The 21,100-nt window shown below is 41.6% G+C and overlaps 1 protein-coding gene across 1 annotated transcript; it reads left to right on the top strand.

Annotated features, from left to right (window-relative positions):
- Window positions 1–450: 450 nt before the first annotated feature.
- On the top strand, window positions 451–20,645 carry nxph2a (neurexophilin 2a). Its single transcript, XM_077215364.1, has 3 exons — window positions 451–610; window positions 713–855; window positions 17,657–20,645. The coding sequence occupies exons 2-3, from the start codon at window positions 811–813 to the stop codon at window positions 18,395–18,397; spliced, it is 786 nt and encodes a 261-aa protein (XP_077071479.1). The 5' UTR covers window positions 451–610; window positions 713–810; the 3' UTR covers window positions 18,398–20,645.
- The last annotated feature ends 455 nt before the right edge of the window (window positions 20,646–21,100 follow it).

The following is a 21,100-nucleotide window of genomic DNA, read 5'->3' as shown; positions in this document are numbered from 1 at the left end:
ACACCAACATTATATACGAATAAATTAGTAATTCTGACAGTATGTTATTCTGTCTTTATGAAACCCTTACCTCAGATAAAGACAAGAGAAAACAGACAAGTGTCTACAATGGGTTAATCTACAGTTGACGTCTCTCGGTTGAGAGTCCCTCACAGGCGCTAAATCTGAAGAGCACTTCAAAGAGGGATTCACACCACTACACACATACACATTCACAAATCAAACTACAGACGAACCAACTAAGATATTGAGCTTTTGGTAAAATATCGACTCTACTTTGGGGCTGTATAAAACTTTAATCAGAACAAACTGCCATAAACAAGAAGACACACGGCGGATTGCGCGAGCGAGCACTCGCATCAATAACGCAAAATGCTGCGAGGCTTCACACCGTCGCACTGATCGGACTCGGCGCGTTTCGTAAGTAATCGCTGCGTTCCGTCGCCACTCGGACACTACTTTCCAATAAAAATTTATCTAAAAGCAGCCTTTCCTGTCCCGAGCACATTTATCAGTATCACCGACGCCTGTGGGACCTTCTCCAGCTGTGCCGTCATAAACCCCGCTGGTTACCGTCACTTTTCAACATGATCAACACCTTTTGCCAATGGTAAGCAAACACTTTGCTTTATGGAATATGATGCCATTCAACACTTCAGACAGTAATCTTCTGATAAACGCATTCATTTTCGTGTTCTTTTTTAAAATCCAGGTAGTTGAGAGCAATGGCACCTTCTTATAAACCCTGTGAATTGGATATTTGCTTCTCCCACCCCAAGTAAGAGTCAAAGACAATTTTCTGTAGTCAAGATGCAGATTGTTTCGGCTGTTTTGCTCCTGTTCTGTTTTCACAAGGTGAGTACCATTCTTTCCATTTACACATTGTCTATATGAAAACTGTATGCAATTATGTGAAAACTTTAAGCAAATGTTCTGTACTTATGGGATTTTCAGTTAAATACTTATATAATGTTTTAGTTAAACTAGTTAATTTAAATAAAATAATAGTACAGTATCTGCTTAATTCTGGTGGACGATTCAATCATTATCCATAGTCTTTTTAATCTCTTTTCTATTTGCTTTTCCTGGTAGAAAGTAGTAATACACATTTACCAACTTTTTATTTCTCTCATGCATGTTGCATTACAATTTAGAGGCTATTCAAAGCACATAACAGCATACATTTGTTTCAGCTGATGTGATAGATCTTAATTTTATTTAACTATGCAATGAAGTCAATACAATGTTGAAAATAAATGTTAACTACATGAATGCTGTACTGAGAAAAAAATACAAATATTGGAAGAAAAAGATGTATAGGATGCGAGTGTGTATGTATAAAACAAAAGAATATTACAGGTAGCTCATGAACCATCTTATTCTCGGCTGAGTGAAACTTTGCACATTACATAATTTCTATTTATAGAGAAAAGCAAAGATGTGTATTATTGTGTAGCCTAATTTTCATTCTTCGATTTTGGTCTTATTTTTATTTTAGTTACAAGCAGATTGTGATGAGAAGTGTAGTCACATGCACTTTTAGAGAAAAATAATTCAGCCATTTTATTGCATAAAACTCTGACTGGTAATATAGATGGTTTCTAAAACACTTCAAAATCATCAGTGTCACAGAACTGCATACAAAAGTCCTTTTCAGTTAGATGCATTTATGAAGAAATCCAACCTTGCACATAATCATTTTTCATATTTGGCTGTCCGTTGCATTCGGCTGTACCTGTGGGAATGGCTTCTGTCTATGAGTACATCCACTTTTGTACAATCCTCCAAAGGCAGCGTCCCAATGGATTAGAGTCCCTACAGTCTCTCTCTCTCTCTCTCTCTCTCTCTCTCTCTCTCTCTCTCTCTCTCTCTCTCTCTCTCTCTCTCTCTCTCTCTCTCTCTCTCTCTCCCTCTCTCTCACACACACACACACACACACACACACACACACACACACACACACACACACACACACACACACACACAGACACACACACACACACACACACACACACACACACACACACACACACACACACACACACACACACACACACACACAGTGATTCAAATACTGGAGAAGTAGCTCAGCATCTGTGCGGCTCCCTGGGGACAGATAAGAGGGTCAGAGCCTACACACTAGTAACTATTCATTCCATGACATCTGCTGCAGTCAACCTCTGAGAGCAGGATAGAGAACAATGTGATCAGCACTAAATCCACTTGAACACAACGGCACGACTCTATTGTTTAGACACATTTGCTTTCATTCCTCATCTTTGTATGATGATTGTTCTCTGCATGGCTGAAGTTCAGCGCAGTTGGCCTTTGCTGCCAGAGCGCCGCTCTCTTCAACACCCCCTTCTGCTGCTCGCCAATGTACTTAAATTGCTCTTGTTCATAGATAAGATGCATAACAGCCATCAATCTGTGCTCAAGATTTTCCAGATTATGATTATAATAGATAATGATTAATTTAGGAAGGTGGTGTGTGATGTCCATACAACTAACTCCAACAGCACACAGATGTTTGTTCACTCAAACAGAAACACTTATATGATGTTGGTCTGTAAGAACACCACAGAAATGTAAGTCAGTTTAATGTCCTCACAGTTATTTCAATATGAAACTCTGCCTCAGCCAAAACCTCAACTCAGAGGGCGCGTTTGAAAACGCAGACTTCAATGGTTTATGGAGAGCAAATTTAAAGCCGGAATAATGATTCGCAGTGAATTCCCTATCGCGAGGTCGTCCAGCTCTCCCGCTGTCTTTGTGCGCAATTAGCTTTGATTTCATTATTTATTTACTGGAGGAAAACTAGCAGTGGAGAATTTACTAAAAATTTACAGTGCTCGGATTAGGAGCCACGCTTTAATCTTATGCCTCTGATAATGCCGCATGGCCTGATTGATTAGTTTTTCAGGAAGCTTATGTCAGAAAAACTAATCCGTCTTTGGATTGTGCCAGCCGTGTAAGGTTCTCTGCTCTGGTGCTGTATCACGGAGGCGAATTACAGAGCTGCTGGGCTGTGATAAGGCCCTCGTCTCTTTCACACACCCGTCCCTCTGGACAATAAAAACGCTGTTTATATTCTTCAGAACCTGCTGCAGCCCGAGTCTTCACATCAAGCCCTCGCTGGATTTGCCATGTGAGGGGAGAACGTACATCGGGCTCTCAAAATTGGACTGAGGACACCAAATGAGAGGAAAAAAGCATAACCAGAATGGAGTCGTGAAATGTGTTTGTAGGTCCAGTAACCCAGAAATTCCTGCGAGAGAGATTACATGAGGGTTTCAGTGAGTGCGTCTGTAAATATGAGCGTTTCGCTCTAGATTGGCATTATCAGCGCTGAGCTTATACACTAGTGATGTGTATCTGTGTCTATATTGGGGTCATTGTTGCTTTCCAGAAGCCTGGCCTCAGTAATCCCTCGTAAACAATGTTGTCTGTGACATTTACCGTTCTAGGCAGTGATTTTGGGTGGTGTGCACTTTCTCGTGTTTGTTAATTTCATGTGGAAAAACACAGGAATCAATGTCACACCTAAGATCAGGTGCCATCTACATGTTGCCATCGTTTTTAAGTTTGCTGTTGGTTTTCAAAGTTGGTTTTCAAGTTATCTACTTTTCATCTAGACACATTTATTGTGAATGAATATTGACAGATTTTAATTGATAGATTTTCTTGACAGTATATACATGGAAACATGGTGATGAAACTCAGTGATTTAGGATGACAGTTTCTCACCCCTCCAGTGATCATAATAATAATAATAATACAATTATTATTATTGATTGATTTAGAAAGACTGCAAGAATTAGCCTGCAGTGGAATTGCTGGCCTTGGAAATTTCTCTTAGTATCCTTTGTGTTAATTTCAAATGGAATTTCATAAATTAGTATTCATTTATTACTATAGAAATCTGAAAATGAAAGTTGTTGTTTTGGCTCATTTGTCACTTGAACTGATAGTTACTCTAAAAGGTTTGCAAGCGCAATCTTAAATGTGTGTCTCACACATTAGACAGTTTATGTTAATGTCATTTGTCAAAGTTCTGACTTTTATTTTGCCATGGATGTAATGCCAGGGTCATCCATTACCTGAGATATAAAATCAATGCTTTTCCACTTATGGGCTGGAAACTGTGATTTCGGAGAGTTCCAGAGCTGAAGGACAGGCCTGTATATTTCAGGCTTTATATCATGATAGATGTGTTGTGTAGCTTCTCTGTCCTTCCAAACCTGTATTATGACTTTCTTTCTTCTGCAGAATGCAAAAGATGTTTTTTTTTTTGAAGAACGCACTTTAGCTTTCACTGAACGGACAACAAAAAAAAAACTTTTGTGCTTTTTGTGCTACAAAAAAGAAATCATACAGGTTTGGAAGGACATGAGGGTAATTAAATGATGACAAATGTTTAATGTTAAACTATCTCTTTAAGTCCGCAGATTTAGTATTTGTTATTCATGGTAAAAGATTAAATAGTTTTCTCATTTCAATGAATCTCTATTTGAGCTTTCAGCTATTTCACATCTCCGTCATATTTTCTTAACCTTCATTTTTTAATTCATCCTGTTGTCTCTTGTGTTGTCACTCTGATGCGAGGATTTCAGCCCCGCTTCTATGAAAAAACTATCATATTTATAAGAAGCCAAAAAAGGCGTCTTCTTTTTTTCTGCTGCTGCTGCTTCATTGTATTCAAAAGAGTCTGGTATGTCTGAAAACAGTTAGGATTCATCCTAATCAAAGAACAGACATCTGTACTGTCAGTTGTAACGCTGCGCTGACAGATACTGTAGGAAGGGCTGCTGCATGCTTCACATGCATGCTTCTCACTATTTATATTTGTATGATCTTCATCAAACGCAAAGAGGGAAATTAAGAAACATCAGAAGTGCTCCCAATGAGAAAGCTTGAAGTGCCGCGAACATTTTCATGCACATTTTTTCCCGATAATTTCTCTCCAGTGTTGTCTTTGCATGTGAAACTTGTGATCATAGCTGTTCTTCTTGCTGAGGAAATGTCAAACACATTTGTGGGAACAAAGATCAGACAGATGGGTATAATGGGATTGTAGAGGTGTTGATGGGATGATAGTTAGTACACCAGCAGAGTGTGGAACAAAGAACCGACAGGTATTAAAGGGGAAAGAAAGAATAAGAATCACTTCTCACCTAACGGTCCTGATCTTAACAGGTTATGATGTACGGTAAAATTCAATACAATAGCACCTTGTCTGACTCCATTTATGTTGGTCCATAATGCTTTTTCACATATTTTTCAGCAGCTTGATCCCACAGTTGTTGACATATTTAGGGCGTTAACGCATGCAAATAATTAACCATGTTTAAATCTGTTAACACATTTATTCAATTTGACATTATAACCGTTTCATTTTGTTAATGTCAACCACATGACCGCGCTCCAAAATCTTATTTTTCCTGTAGATAAAAATAAGTTACTAAAATAATTTAGATTTCATATTTCAAGATGTTTTAAGAGCTGAATATTCTTCAGGGATTCCACTCTTTTTAACCAATTAATTTCTATGACTTTTACATGACTAGTTTCTACCAAATATTTTAGAGTTTGGTATAACAAGAAACTTTTTTTCTTTAAAAAAATGCCTCTGGCATTTGTATTAATTTATTGACTTTTCCAGGTCTAAAAAATTTGGCTTTTAAAATTAGGCTACCCCATACAGCAAGCAATAGCCATCATTTCACCGGTCTAGGTTAACTATAGACCCGATATAGTCTGATTATGAGTAACCCTTATAGCCAAAATAACCTTGAATTAATTTTTTTTTTGTTGCCAAAATAACTTGCAAGATGTATGATATTCCATCATGTAAGCAAAGTCAACGGTGATTACAGGGGGTTTGGTTTCATTTGTTTGACATGTTATCTAGTTGTTGACTAGTCTATGCTTGGGTTATGGTTAGACGTCTATGAAATTTTCACAGTCAGTCCAAATTTTGCCTTGTTTTAGCCTAGACGTCAGGGCTGTGTTTGTACGGCTATTAGACGTTTTTTTAAATACAAAATTGCTTGCTGTGTTGGAACCCTGGTTCTTCAAAGAAAACAAAATGTTGTTTAGGAAGTTAGTTAAATAAATAATCGTAATTTTATCGTATTTTAAAACTTGTTTTGTCTCTTCCCTTAGAAGTTTGCTTAGGCACCCTATCAGCCGCAGCCCCCTGGTTGAGAACCACTGCTCTAGGACACTTAAAGGCCGCTTACACCAAGAACTTTAACTATAAAGATAAATATAATAATATTAAAGTTGTTGATTGTTTGTCAATGTTTTTATCGTTCATCAGCTGGAAAGTGATTCCAATGATATTGTTTCTCTGTGCCATTATCATAGTTCTGGTGTGACTGTGAACTCTGCTATTCTTTTATATTTAGAATGATATCTTTATCATTACCGTTATACGGGCATTTAGTTGTTGCTAAAATAACACTTTTTTTTTTAATGTACTATTTAGTTATTATACAATTATATGATGCATAATCACAAAATTACTCCCTTACCATATTACCAGAGAAAGTGAAAGTACTGAAATACCACTGGCACATCTGTGGGTTTTCTTATTATTATTTTATTTATCTTATCTAGAGCACATGTATAAAATAGATTAGAGTTTTGACATGTTCAGAATTACAATTTTAAATGCAGTTACATACAAATGTTAAAGCACACATTTCATTGGCCTCACATCACTTTAATTGGAAGTCATTGAAAGCGACTGTACCTCTGATTGGCTACAGGTCTGACCGGATGATTTAAGGGTCCGGTGCCTAAGGCAGCCGTGCATGAGCGTTTGGCTCTGTAAGGGTCAGGTGCTAATGACAGCGGGGATTATATGGCATTAGACATGCAGCACAGCGTACAGTTCAGCGATCAGTCCCGGCTGAGGGTGAGGATTTCTCTCTTTGATCCTCTCCGCTGAAAACCTGCCATTTGTTAGCAGCCCGGCTCTTGATTAAGAATGATGGGTTTCGGGTTTGCGGCTGTTTCACCCATCAGGGTAGCAATCTATTCTGCGGTCGTGTGTAGACTCAGGACCCCACCTGCCTCCTCAAGGCCTTTTGGGCCTTCTCTTGAAACTGCTCTTTGTGTGAATCATTACAAATGAAATGCCCTGTAACACCACATAGGAGAAACAGTGGGGAGACAAAGAGAGAGAGGCAAAGAAAGGAATAAAACGACAGAGACTTTGGGGAGGAACAGGAGGCTGGAAAGGTGTAATGGAGAGGCAGCTGCTGCCATGTTCAGTACTGTTTAACAAGAAACTGCAGTTCGATTGCATTATGGGTGCCTTGGCTTAAAAGAAATGCTATTATATGTGTGTAGTATATATTTTGGTCTGGATAATTGTGTGGTGTGTATTTGATGACGCAGAATGGTAAGATGTGTTTTATTACAGAGCATTATGAGTAGGTTTTTGGTGATCTCAGATGGTTGATTCTAGACCCACAAGAATCGTTCAGGTTTGAATCAGATCCCATATCCCCCCTCTCTTTTTCCCTTCATTTTTTGTCTGTTCTTTTCATTTTTTTGTCTTTTCTTTACAGCCATGTAGAAAAAAAGCCAATAAATAAATTAAAATTTTATCCCACTTGAACTATGCAATGTTCATGATTATGTTCATGTAATGATTCGGAGGGGGATGCATAAGGAGAACACTGGAGTGTCCAGCTAGGAGGGTGGACTATTTCAACCCCAGGGGTGGCAAGGTGGCTTGCCAAGGGAAAGACACATGCTCAGAGAGGCTTACAGTGGAAATACACATGTGGGGGTTGCCCAGAGGGGGGACCATGTACACGGAGACACCTAGCCAACGCGCAGGCAATAGACACTGGCATCGACGTCAGCAGTGCTGGAGGAACTCAGGGCTTGTTGGGGAAGCTCACCTGAGGAAATATCGCACGTATCCAGTCCGTGGAGTGGAATGGCGAGCAAGCGAAGATACCTGAGCGGGTCCTAGTACTGGCTGATTGAAGCGAGTAGTCGAGAGGACACAGGCTCCATTCGGAGATTGTAGAATGTGGTGAATATGTAGGGTGTCACCCAGCCTACAGCTCTGTAGATGTCTGTTAGCGAGGCGTCATGCGCTGGAGCCCAAGAGGAAGCCACACTCCGGTGGAGTGGGCTCTCACACCAAGGAGGTATGGTCGACCTTGCCGCTGGTATGCCAAGCAATGGTGTCCACATCCCGTGAGACAACCTATGCTTGGAGAAGCCTTTCCCTTCAGCTTCCCACCATAACAGACAAAGAGCTGGTCAAGGTCCTGAAACACTGCGTTCTGTCTACGTAGGCAGGGAGTGCGTACTGAACAGAGCAGTGCCAAGGCTGGGTCTGCCTCCTCCAAGGGCAGCGCTTGCAGGTTCACCACCTGGGTGGGAACCTTGGGCACAAATCCAGGCCGGGGTCTCAGGATCACGTGAGAGTAAGCCGGCCCGAATTCCAGGCACGTTTCGTCAACGTAAAATGCGAGCAGGTCCCCTACCCTCTTGATGGAGGCCAATGCAACCAGGAGCGCTGTCTTAATAGACAGGAACTTAAGCTCGACTGATTGCAGAGGCTCAAGGAGAGCACTCTGCAGGGTAGTTAGAACCAGAGAGGTCCCAAGAGGGAACGAGAGGAGGGCGAGGAGGATACAGTCTCCTCGCTCCTCTCAGGAACCTGACGATAAGGTCGTGCTTTCCCACGGACGTACCATCAACTGCGTCGTGATGTACGGCAATAGCGGCAACATACACTTTCAGGGTGAAGGGAGACAGCCTTCGCTCCAACCCGTCTTGCAGGAAGGAAAACACGACACTGATCGGGCATTTCCTGGGGTATCTTGGTGAGAAGAGCACCAGTTAACGAAGAGTTTCCACTTCAACGCGTAGGCAAGTCAGTGGACGATGCTCTAGCGGAAGTGATGGTAGCCACCACAGGTGGTGGTAGGGTACTCAAACCTGCCTCGTCCCGTCCAGGAGCCACACGTGGAGGTTCCAAAGATCGGGACAAGGGTGCCATAGGGTGCCCCGTCCCTGAGAAAGGAGGTCCTTCCTTAGAGGAATTGGCCAGGGAGGTGCTGTTGCGAGGAGAAAGTTTGGAGAACCAGGTCCGGGTGGGCCAATGAAGCACAACCAATATGACCTGCTCCTCGTCCTCCCTGATCTTGCACAGGGTCAGTGCAAGACGGCTCACTGGGGGGAACGCATACTTGTGGAGGCCCCGCGGCAAGCAGTGTGCGAGTATGCTGTGCCGAGCTTCCCCTCGGTCAGGGAGTAAAACAGGGCGCAATGGGACGTGTCGTGGGAGGCAAACAGGACTACCTGTGCGTCCCCGGACTGGTCCCAAACCAGCTGAACCCATTGGGGATGGAGTCGCCATTCTCCGAGGGGGTGAAGCCGTGGGAGCTCGTAGGCTGCACAGTTCAGGGCTCCGGGAAAATAATGGCTCGAAGCGACCTCAGATGCTTAAGATGCGCAGGGTATGAATGAGCTCGCGAGTTCCCTTTTCCTCGTGTGTAGATCTGTTATCCTCTCGCAAAAGTCATTTACCACGCGCGCCAGCATCAGGTGTGCGCTCGGTTCTTATTGACATTGATTTGCCGCCATACCGGACGCTCATTCCAGGGGCACTAGCCCGTAGAAAACAGGTTCGACCACGGGGTGAAGGTCTGACGGCAGGTCGGAGTAACTGTTACTCGGAGCGTGCCGTGTTGCCATGCCCACCTCGGGACTCGGTCGTGAAGCCAAAGCTGAAGCAGTCTCATATGAGCAATCCGAGGGGCGATGTTGTGGCTGCGGATGCCATATGCCCCAGGAGCCTCTGAAATAACTTCAGTGGAACCGCACTCTTGCGCTTGATTTGTCTCAGGAAAGTCAGCAGTGGCTGAGTGGAGAAGGCGACCGAGTCGATACCGAGAATTGAGATCCTCTACACGGGGCAAAGTTTGTTCTTTTCCCAGTTGACCCGAAGGCCCAGACGAGCTAGGTGCCGGAGCACTATGTGTTCGCAAACCTGGTCTCGAGAGTGAGCTAGGATAGCCAATCGCCGAGATAGTTCAGGATGCGAACCCCGTGTTGGAGGAACAAGGGCTGCCTCGACGACCTTCGTGAAGGCGCGAGGAGAGAGAATGGCGTACTGATATGCCCGCCACTTGACAGCAAACCGCAGGAATGGTCTGAGTCGAAGGAGAACGGAGACATAAAAGTAAATTGCCACCGACCAAAGTGGAGCGGACTCCCCTGAAGCGTGGAGGAGACTTTGCAAACTGAATCGCATAGCCGAGCCTGATGGTTCATGCGACCCAGCGGGACAGGAGCGCTGCTTAGCCCGGCGTTTAGCGGGGGCGGGGCTGGAGAGGGCTGTGGCGAGTCCGCTCGGCATCCTGCACATCGGACAGGTTCAGCCACAGGTGATTGGTGGACATCACCTGACCCAGGGAGCGTGCGGCCACTTTCATCACTTGGAGAGCAAGGTCAGTGGCGGCGCGCAGCTCATTAAAGAGCCCTGGGTCAGTCCTGCCCTTGTGCATGTCCCTGAGCATCTGGGCCTGGTAGAGCAGCAGAATGGCTATGGCATGCAGAGAGGCGGCTGCCTGTCCTGCAGCTCTATAGGATTTCGCCACAAGCGTAGATGAAAAACTACAGGCTTCGGACGAGTGCTTAGGGTCGCTCCGAGAAAAAGCACTCTGAGGACACAGTAGCATCGCAAAAGAGCGTTCAATTGGGGGAACCCCAGTGTACCCATGGGCAGCGGCCCCGTCGAGGGGAGGAAAGGCGGAGGAGATCAACGAGGGATCACAGGAAGACATGGGGGTCTTCCAGGATTTCGAGATCTACTCATGCAAATCCGGGAAGAAAGGTATTGGGGTTGGACGCCGACGGGTGTCAGCGGCTGCACCCAAAAACCAATCATCCAGCAGTGAGTGCTCAGGACAGGGCGGAGGGTTCCATTCTAATCCGATGCTCGCGGCGGCCCGGGAAACCATGGCCGTCATCTCAGGATCCGACTCGACAAATGCCGTATGCGCACCCGAAGGTGGCAGCACTGCCGAATCTTCACTTCCTGAAGATTCTTTCCTGCCCTGTGATGCTGCGATGGACATCAGATCCCATTCTGGAACGTCAAAGGAAGCAATCACCCTCAGGTCACCCTGGCCAGCAGCCAAGGACCACCTCATGTGGAGAGTGTAGATCGGGGTGTAGATGAGGGGACTCTCTCTCTAACGAGATCGTTGAGTCTCAAACGTAATGACGCGATGGTCATGTTCCCGCAGGGAGAACATGAGTCATCCACAAACGCTGCTCTAGCGTGATCAAGCCCAAACACGCAGAGCAGAAAATGTGCCCATCAGAGTCGGAACTGAGTCGACCAGAAGTGCACGGGCGAGCTGTCTTTAAAGGGTAACTAAACCCCTGGTCAAAGCCTGACTCCACCCAATGGCAATATTTGAAAAATGCTGGAAAAGTGGGCAGAGCCCAGCGGAGATAGAGGCGACGAACCGAGGGCAGGGCTGAGCGGGGGGGGGCGTGCACCTGAGACCCGCAGTGACAGCTGCTGTCAAACTAGCTAAAATGGAGTGACGCAAGTATCTTTGCAACAGAGCGGTCATTTGAAGTCGAGAACTTTTCTCCCCCACCTTCACCTGAAGTGGAGGAGGGTGAATTGTCTGTGGACACCAGCTCAAACTGCGGTATTAACTCCCGCATCGCGATCGGCATCCGATTATTCGTATATTCAGTCATTTTGAGGTAATTTTTTCCAGGATTATTATTACTATTACGTTCAATATATTTTGCTGCTATGTGAAAAAAATAATCAGCAAATCGCGCCGGCGCGTTTGTCGACAACAGAGGATTAACTTTAGCCGAATAAGAAGGAACATAAATTGTGATTAAAAATATATGCTCACTCACATCATGACGCCGCTGCAGTGGTGGAGTTCATGCAGGTATGAAGAGCAGCGTTTGGCAGCGCAAGCTGTTTGGAGAAGCCCATTTCCACCTCCATTGCGTTGGAGAAGCAATCCCACGTAAAATGCAGGTTGCACACTGGATGCTATGCCATGCTATGCTAACTAGATGCTAATATATACAGTATCTATCCTGATCGTTTTCAATACTTGTAATTCCAACTCCTGACTCACTACAGTAGTTTTGACGGAACCAGATGCTTTTATACCAGGGGCTGCCAAGGGCGTGGTGAGCTTGCACCAAGGGCGGGACCGAGTGATGTCAGAGAGTATTCTACGTCAGAGAGTACCCCTACTGCAGGAGCTTTCCGTTTAACCTGAAGAGGGCAGCACTCAGACGTTTTTACACCATATATTTGAAAATTAAAACACTTTATACCCAAATGTCAAAAAATTTACTCGAATCAATGAACAGCATTTATGAAGCTACATTCTTACAGATAATTAACTAAAAAAAGTTGTTTTAGTGTTTAGTTACCCTTTAAAAAGACGTGCCGCGTGCAAGCACTTTTGTTGGAGGAAAAAAATCCACGGATGTTGAAGCGAGTAGGGAGAAACACTGGCAAATTTCACAGATCAGCAGGCAGTGTGAACTCGCTGGAGATTGCCGTCACACCAACACCGGAGAGTCGTTCGTCTAGTAGAGTGAAGTCAGAAATGACTGTGGAGTGAAGAGATACTCTTGGCTCCGAAGCGAAAACATATCTGCATGTTATGTTGCCGGCATCCTCCTTTTATACCCACGAGGTGGAGCGGAGCTGCGCCATGCAAATTCCGCAACCCCATGGCATTTCTTTGCAATTGGCTCGTTTTGTAATACTCGATAGGCTTTCTAAGCGAAAACCCATTCGTCGTTACGACGGAACTCGTAGTGACAACGAAAGGGAACTATTATTAGTGTAAAGACTTAAACTTTAGTTTCTCACACAAAACTATCATATGACTTCAGAAAACATGAAATATGGTGCATAAGTCTTGTATGTTCATTGTTCTTTTTTTGGAACTTGACAGCCATGGTCACTATGAACTGTACAAAATAAAAGTGTCCTTTTATTTTCCGTGGAAAAAACGCTTTACAGGTAGAATAGAATGAGTGAGAAAGGATGAGCTGGAATACACTACTGGTCTATTAAATTCTGAACAGATTATAAACCACTATAGGCTTTTATATATTGCCAACTTAAAAAAAAAAAGATATAAACAACTGAGGATCACATGCTACCCGACTTTTAAATCGTCCCTAAACACAACTAGCCCACACAGAAAATTGTGCCTCATTAAAAACAATTTGTTCTGAAATCAGCTCAAAATATCTGCCTATTTGAGTCTGTGCCCATATACTACACAATTTACTGTGAAATCTGTCAACTCTGTCAACTGTCCAATAGCTGCAGACTGGCTCTCACTTTCAGCAACTGGCATCAACTCGTCCAGACTGCAAAACAGGGCAAAAATATAGGTAGAAGTCGTGTAGTGTATTCCAGCCTTAGTAAAGTAAGGTTTCAAGGAAGAATTCAAGGAATTAAATTCTCAAAATGAGGTACAAATCACAGCTGCACTACCATGCTGTACAAACAGTCTCTGGGGCTGAGAAATAGGGAGACAGCAAAAGAAAGAGAAATGGATGGAAAGTGACAAGAATTTGCAGGTCTGACATCCAAACAGATTCATGCCCTGGGGCTGGAGAGCCATCACAGCCATCAGAGGTGTGCTACCACCAGACGAAGCAAATGCATTTTAACAGCATCCTCATTCATGATCCGCCACTGAGATGTCCCTGACTTCTTAATAACTTTCTAGAGGGCTAGTTCTGGTCACCACGGCAATTACCTTTATGTCAAGCCGTAAAAGATATGTCCACCCCAGGGACTGGCAGACAGCTTGCTCCATAATGCTCATTACAGATGAACATCTAGACTGATTCTTTTCTCACTTTGTGGATGTCATATTATGATGCTATCACTATGAAAATGGGCCAGCTATCGGTGTGGGTGACTGACACATTGTACAATACATTACCAAATTACAGATATTTATCAGAGGTTTAAACCATTTAATGTCTGCTTTTATGATATAGATATCAATATACCTGTATCTATCTATCTATCTGTTCATAGATAAACTCATTTTAATTATTTAATTCAGCAAGGATGCATTAAATTGATCAAAAGTTACAGATTTATATTTCAAATAAATGCTGTTCTTGCTGTACTCTATTCATCAAAGATTACTGAAAACAAATCACATTTTCAACTAAAAAAATTAAAGCTGCAACTGTGTGATCAACTTTGATAATAATAATAAATGTTTCTTGAGCACTAACTCAGCATATAACAATTATTTCTGAAGGATCATGTGACACTGGAGACTAATGATGCAATTTAGCTTTGCCATCAAAGGAATAAATTACATTTTAAAATATATTCAAATAGAAAACAGTTTACACATCTTAAATTGCAATAATATTTCACAATATTACTGTTTTTACTGAATTTTTGATCAAATAAATGCAGGTTTGGTGAGTATAAGAGACTTCTTTCAAAAAGAATATGGGGTCATGAATTAAGAAATCTTTTGGCATTGTTCATTTCAGAACCCAAAACTACCTTGTTAGTCCAAATACAGCTTTATTGAAACCAAGCTCATAATTCAAAATTTTTAATTGCCTGATTCCACACGTGTAAGGCGGGGACATTGAAAATTATTTTAAAATGCAAAACACAATCTAAGCAGTGGGCGTTTACTTCCAAGTCTTGAGTGTGGCACACCTATCAAAATGCAGTGTTTGAAAGAGAGGGTCAAAACTATAAAATACCGGTAACACTTCATTTTACAGTACGTGCACTTTCAATGTACTGACAGTGTTCTTACCACAAAAGTAATGAGTAGTGTTAGGTAACTATATGGGTTAAGTTAAGGTTTAGGGGTAGGTTCAGGGTTAGTACCTAGTTAGTGTCATTACTACAATAAGTACATAGTATGTTCATGCGAAACAGGACTGTAAAACAAAGCACCAAAATACCTTATTACTTCTAAATTAGGATGTTTTTTATATAAAAATGTTGATAACATAATGAGTGGACCTCAGAGAACATTTTAAAATAAAAAATACTGTTCCTGGCCCATTTAAAAAATCTTTTCGACTCTAAAGTTTTGTAAGCATACACACACACTGGGTGTTCTTGTTTTATGGGGACTTTCCATACACATGATTTTTGTAAAAACTGCATATTCTACCCCATTACACTAACCCTACCCCTCAACCTACCCATCACAGAACACTTTCTGCATTTTCAAAAAACATCACTTAGGATGATTTTTGAGCTGTTTTTCTCATGGGGACCAAAAAATGTCCCCATAAGGTCAAAGGTGTCTGGTAATACTATCATTGTGGGAACATTTTGTCCCCATAACATAAGGTTTTTCCAGGACCACACGCACACATTTCCATGGACACAATGATTTTATACTGTACAAACTGTATATTCAATACCCCAAGAACTTATTCTGTAGTTAGTCTGATAGGACACTTGTATGAACTTGAGGCTAATTACTGCATATAACTGCTGTTTCTGAAAGAAGAAAATGAAAGGTAAATATCTATCTATTACTCTGACTCTATAGTCTTCAGGACAGTACTGTACTTTATTTAAAGTCTTAACGTCCTTAGATTTTTCCCTTAGCAAACCTTGTATGCCTTACCTCTACCAAAGTCACAGCTTCAATCCTTCCCTTGAGTTAGACATCAAACATATTACCAAAATATGTGTTGAATTACTGCCACCCTACATGTAGGAGAGAGAGAGAGAGAGAGAGAGAGAGAGAGAGAGAGAGAGAGAGAGAGAGAGAGAGAGAGAGAGAGAGAGAGAGAGAGAGAGAGAGAGAGAGAGAGAGCGTGTGAGTGTGGTAGAGAGGGAAAGGATTGGGACTGATTGTCAGCACAACCTTTTAAGTTTTCCTCTCAAGGCAGTAAAGCATTTTATTTTGCCTATGATCCCTCCACTTGTCACAGCAATTTCCCCAGCTGTTCATCATCCTTTAACTGCTTCCACATTAGCATTATCATCTCCTTCCTGCTTCACCTGAAGTTGTCTCTGACCACATTTTCTCTAAATGTGAATGGTATTCATCTTCCCTTGTCAAGTCATTGAGGTCTGCAAAATGAAAAATGATGTGAATCACAACCAAGGCAAGAACAGAGATATGAGCGGTCTAGTTTACCGAACATTGTACATTGGGGGGGGGGGGGGGGGGGGGGGGGGGGGTTTCATCACAGAAAAAAATCTCTTTCTTTTTTCTCATTTCCATTGAGGGTTATCTTCCATCTTTGTTCATTGGACTTTCTGAAGATGTTGGAAAGTTTCACCTGCAGCCCATAAATTCATTATGGAAATTAACAGTGTACTCTCTCTCTCTCTCTCTCTCTCTCTCTCTCTCTCTCTCTCTCTCTCTCTCTATGTGAAGGTATTGTCTTAATTAAGTTTTGTGAAGAATGATGAACAAACCCCCCAATCCATGGGAGACACATTGATTTCACATTATACAGGGAACTTTCAAATTACTGGGCTATTACTGGCCGTTTGCATCATTTATAATGTTGTGCATGATGTTCTCTATAGCCATTACACTTTTTGACAACAACATTTTTACATCCATCTAAAAGTTTACACAGTCAATCAGAAATGTTCTGTTCACATAATAATTTTAACCATATTTGATAATGCACAGCCTCTAAAATACTAATATGCTCTGGACCATTTTGGATGGAAATGTCTTCATGAACATAGTCCTTTGCTGACTGAGTTCTCATATGCTGCTGTTAAGCTTACAGCAAGATTAGTAATTATAGAGAAAATACAGGGTTGCTCGTCTGTGCGATTTCAAACAGCCCTACTTTCACATCTGCTTCAGCAAATGATCCTCTCAGCCGTGCCTCAGGATGGCAGCCTGCGCTAATTACCAGCGAAACTAGTTTGGCTTATTTCTACAAATTATTAAGACTTTATCTTAAGTGGACCAGAACTCAATCCTGGAGCAAAAAGGTTATGTGGCACATAGGATCTGAACTGCAGTGTATTGCAGAAATAATTTTGTGTTTACACTTTCGAAACCCCTTTGCAGATCATTTGAAAGTCTGGTAAACACTAAGAGGTACACATATATTACCAAGACAATCATCACTTCAGTTTCCCTATACACTCAAACTACTTAAATATATTGGAATGCTAAATATATTGCTTCTACATAACCAACATCTTTCCATTTTATTTAAATAAAGTTTTATATTTCTGCATCATTTTTTTTTATTTTCAATGTTTCAAGGCATTTTATCCCACATTAGCCGTTACGCAGTATTCAAAGTGCACAGTCTTGTCTTTTTGTCTGATTTTCAAATACTTTTTCTAAAAATCTAAGTTTGTAATGATGCAATTCACTTCATAGCTGGTTGATTTTATTCATGGCTTATAACTCTTAAACAACGACTTTCTTTAAAATCCCTATTGGAAAAAGAAATTTGAAAAACAATTCAACCAAGGCAGCTTAAAAAGTGGACGGGCTCTGTTGCACTGTACTGTTTTATAATAAAGATTATATTGTTAATATTACATATACATATAGAATGATGTATTCTCATGTTTGTGTGTTTGTGTTTTTCTCTGTGTTGTTGGAAGGTCACATGCAGAAGAGTCCATATTCCAGAGGTGGGGCTTGTGGACTGGGGGGGAAACGAGGAAAACCCTTCCCCCAAAAGCGCCAGCCCCCGTGTTCTCAACCCCCTGCGCCTTTTCGCCCGGGGATCCCCTGGGTTCAAGAGCAACAGGAGGGAGATTACATATTTGGAAAACATCGAGGACTCCTGGGACTGGTTATCTAACCAGACAGATGTCAGAGAGTCGCAGAGCAGGACTAAACGCAGACCCATCGTGAAAACGGGGAAGTTTAAAAAAATGTTCGGCTGGGGTGACTTCAACTCCAACATCAAGACTGTGAAACTAAATCTCCTCATTACAGGCAAGATAGTGGACCACGGCAACGGCACGTTCAGCGTTTACTTCCGTCATAATTCCACGGGCCTGGGGAACGTCTCCGTAAGCCTGGTGCCGCCTTCCAAGGTGGTGGAGTTTGAGATCGCCCAGCAGTCCACCCTGGAGACGAAAGACTCAAAATCTTTCAACTGTCGTATCGAGTACCAGAAAACGGACCGCAGCAAAAAGACTTCACACTGCAGCTATGACCCATCCAACGTGTGTTACCAAGAGTCCACCCAGAGCCACGTGTCCTGGCTCTGCTCGAAGCCCTTCAAAGTCATATGCATCTACATCGCCTTTTACAGCACTGACTATAAGCTGGTGCAGAAAATCTGCCCAGATTACAACTACCACAGTGACACGCCGTACGCTTCCACAGGTTAATGTCAGTCCATCCTCCACAGTGGGAATGGTCGACCTCATTTTCACCATGTGTTTCATCTGATTTAGAAGCAATTAAAATAAATCCAGATGTTTCGCATTAGGCTACATTACTGGCATGTGCTTCAACCTCTGCCTTTGCCTTTTGCCTCACATGACGTGTGATGGCAAAATAACCGATCAACGCTTTTTTTTTTGGCTTTAAACGTCCCACATCCCATCCCATGGTTTGAGTTCTGTTGGGGTTAGGGTTAGTTCTGTTGGGAATCTTTCCCAAAAACACCTTTCGCTATTTGTCAAGCTAATAAATCACAGACCTACAGGGGATAGAATATAAGTGAAACACCTTTTTATTGTGAGGTTTATGTGTGTGTTTGTGTGTGTTTTGAGCTATGTGTTGGGACTAAATTGTGGAAATCATTTATGCAGTTGTCAAGGTAAATGCAAACGGGTTAAATCATTCAGCAAAGACATCACATACAAATTACTCCTAGTCATTTTGCATTTCACAAGAGATATATGTGTGAATTGAGATTTGTGTATAATTTCAAAGAGTAATTTGTGATGTCTCACGAGAGAACAATTCATTGGACAGGTGGATTTAGTGAATCTGGCAGCCGGTTAACAACCCTTTGTCATGGTCTCGCCACAGAGATCCACATTTCCAGGCTCTAATTAACATTAATTATAGTGGGAAATTTCACTTACAAACCATGACAGAGGGGACCGAAGCCAAAAACTGAAATTTAGCATGTCAGTCTTGTCTCAAACCTCTATTCATTCCAGTGACTTTGGACTGGAATCACACTTTTTCGTGTCCTCCATTCCTCGAAAAGTAAAGATGTGTTGGGAGTAAATACAGACATTTATGCAAATGCTCATGAAACACATTATGCGAGTCTGCCTTTTATTGTCTTTCATTATTTAAAACAGTACCTGGAGATCAATTTTTTGTTTGCACATTATGTCAGTGTTACAATGAACCAGTTGAAATGCCATAGTCTGATAATCAGAACTGGAATTCTCAGGTTCCATATGTGTTTTTTGGTGTTTGTGTGCCAAACAGATTATGGCCATTTATTTCATTGTTCTCATATCAGGACGACTGATCTGGATCACAGTTCTGCTCAAAGTAAATAATCAGATGGATTATTAATTGTACTGATACTGTAACTGTCTTGTCACACGAACATTAGCATCAAGAACATGTCGATAAAAAGATAGCTGTTTATAATTGTATTTAGTTTATAATCCTGTGTGCAATTTTGTGAATAGTGTATAAATGTGACTAAAACCGTGTATTTTGCCTTTTAATGATGAATTAGTTTCTTTATTCTATCGATACAGCATAAACAATTTTCCTACGTTTGGTGTTTGACAGTTATAACAAGTAGATGTAGATTTTAGTAATCTGGCTTGTCAAAGCTTTAGTTTCACAACTGCAAATTGTACGCTTTGTTTGTCCTCAATATCTATAATATACAAAAAACGCTCAAGGAAAAGAGCTGCCAGCTTTCTTTTAACCCTCTATGGTAGGCATTTACACTAAAAAGATGGTGTAGGATTTACTTTGAAACAATTTTCACTCACATTGCTAGTTAGTTTCACAGATATTACAAAGAAACAGCAAGTAACATTCATTTAAACACATGTTGAAGTAGAAGGACAAAAATAGTATTTTCTTGTAAAACAACCCTCCCCACCTTTTTTTACAACTCTTTTATTTAATTTATACTTCACTATTTCACTATAAAGAACAAGTTCATTCTCATTCAATAAAGCTATTTATAGAGCACTTCAATGCACCTTCATGTGGGAGACACCAAAAAAAATATATATATATAAGAGACACAATCAAATGTCAAGTGGCTTAAAACAGCATATTATTGGTTTCTTTTTCAAATGTCCTTTAATTTCCAACGTTGTAGCAGTTCTTTTTTCCCAGTGAAGGAAAATGATGCTGCCATATAGCAACAATGTACCATAGAGGGTTAATTGATTGCTTTTATTCAATATGACTATCACAAAGAAAACCATGAAGCATACCCAGACAGTATATGTGAGATTTGTAGTAAAACATTTGCATATTCTCTGTCATTTTTATGACCACATAAAACACTAGTTCTTCAATCAGTGAAAAATCGTGCAAAATCACAATACCTCTGGATAAAAACGTTACATCCTGTGATATGTGCTTTGTTTCTTCAAGCTCTAATACATGATCATATTCAATAAAACACTTTCTGATGTATAGACTTGTGTTACATTAGTTTATATGCACATGCAAACGATGGACTCTTCCACAAGTGTTAACCTTTTGTTTCTTTCAGAATGGATTGTCATGTTTTTGGCTTTGAACATAGACGGCCTCCTACCACTCGATTCACACAGAAGAAAAGAAAAGAACAAAAGACAAAAACTGAATTGTACTATGATGGAAAAAAGAACTGTATGAATCCGCAACGTCTCATTAGCTCAGTGGTGCACTTAAAAATTGTCTTCCAGACAGACAGGAGTGGGAGAGAGGGTTTCTAATAGTGATATGTTATCACAGTTCCCTAGGAGCCACGGAAAACGGTCGGCATGAAGCGGCATGTTGGCATGGGAAAAAGATGTGTGTTTGATAGCTCAGATTACGGACTGCATGCTGTTCGCTTTAATTAGCCCTGATTTCCCCATCATGGAGGATGGGAGAACAATACGTTG

The sequence above is a fragment of the Siphateles boraxobius genome, unplaced genomic scaffold (assembly GCF_051911475.1).
Source record: "Siphateles boraxobius isolate OS27281-9 unplaced genomic scaffold, OSU_SipBor_1 7, whole genome shotgun sequence".
NCBI classification, from domain to species: domain Eukaryota; kingdom Metazoa; phylum Chordata; class Actinopteri; order Cypriniformes; family Leuciscidae; genus Siphateles; species Siphateles boraxobius.
Note: the sequence above shows the minus strand (reverse complement) of the source record. Positions and strands in the feature narration are given on the sequence as shown.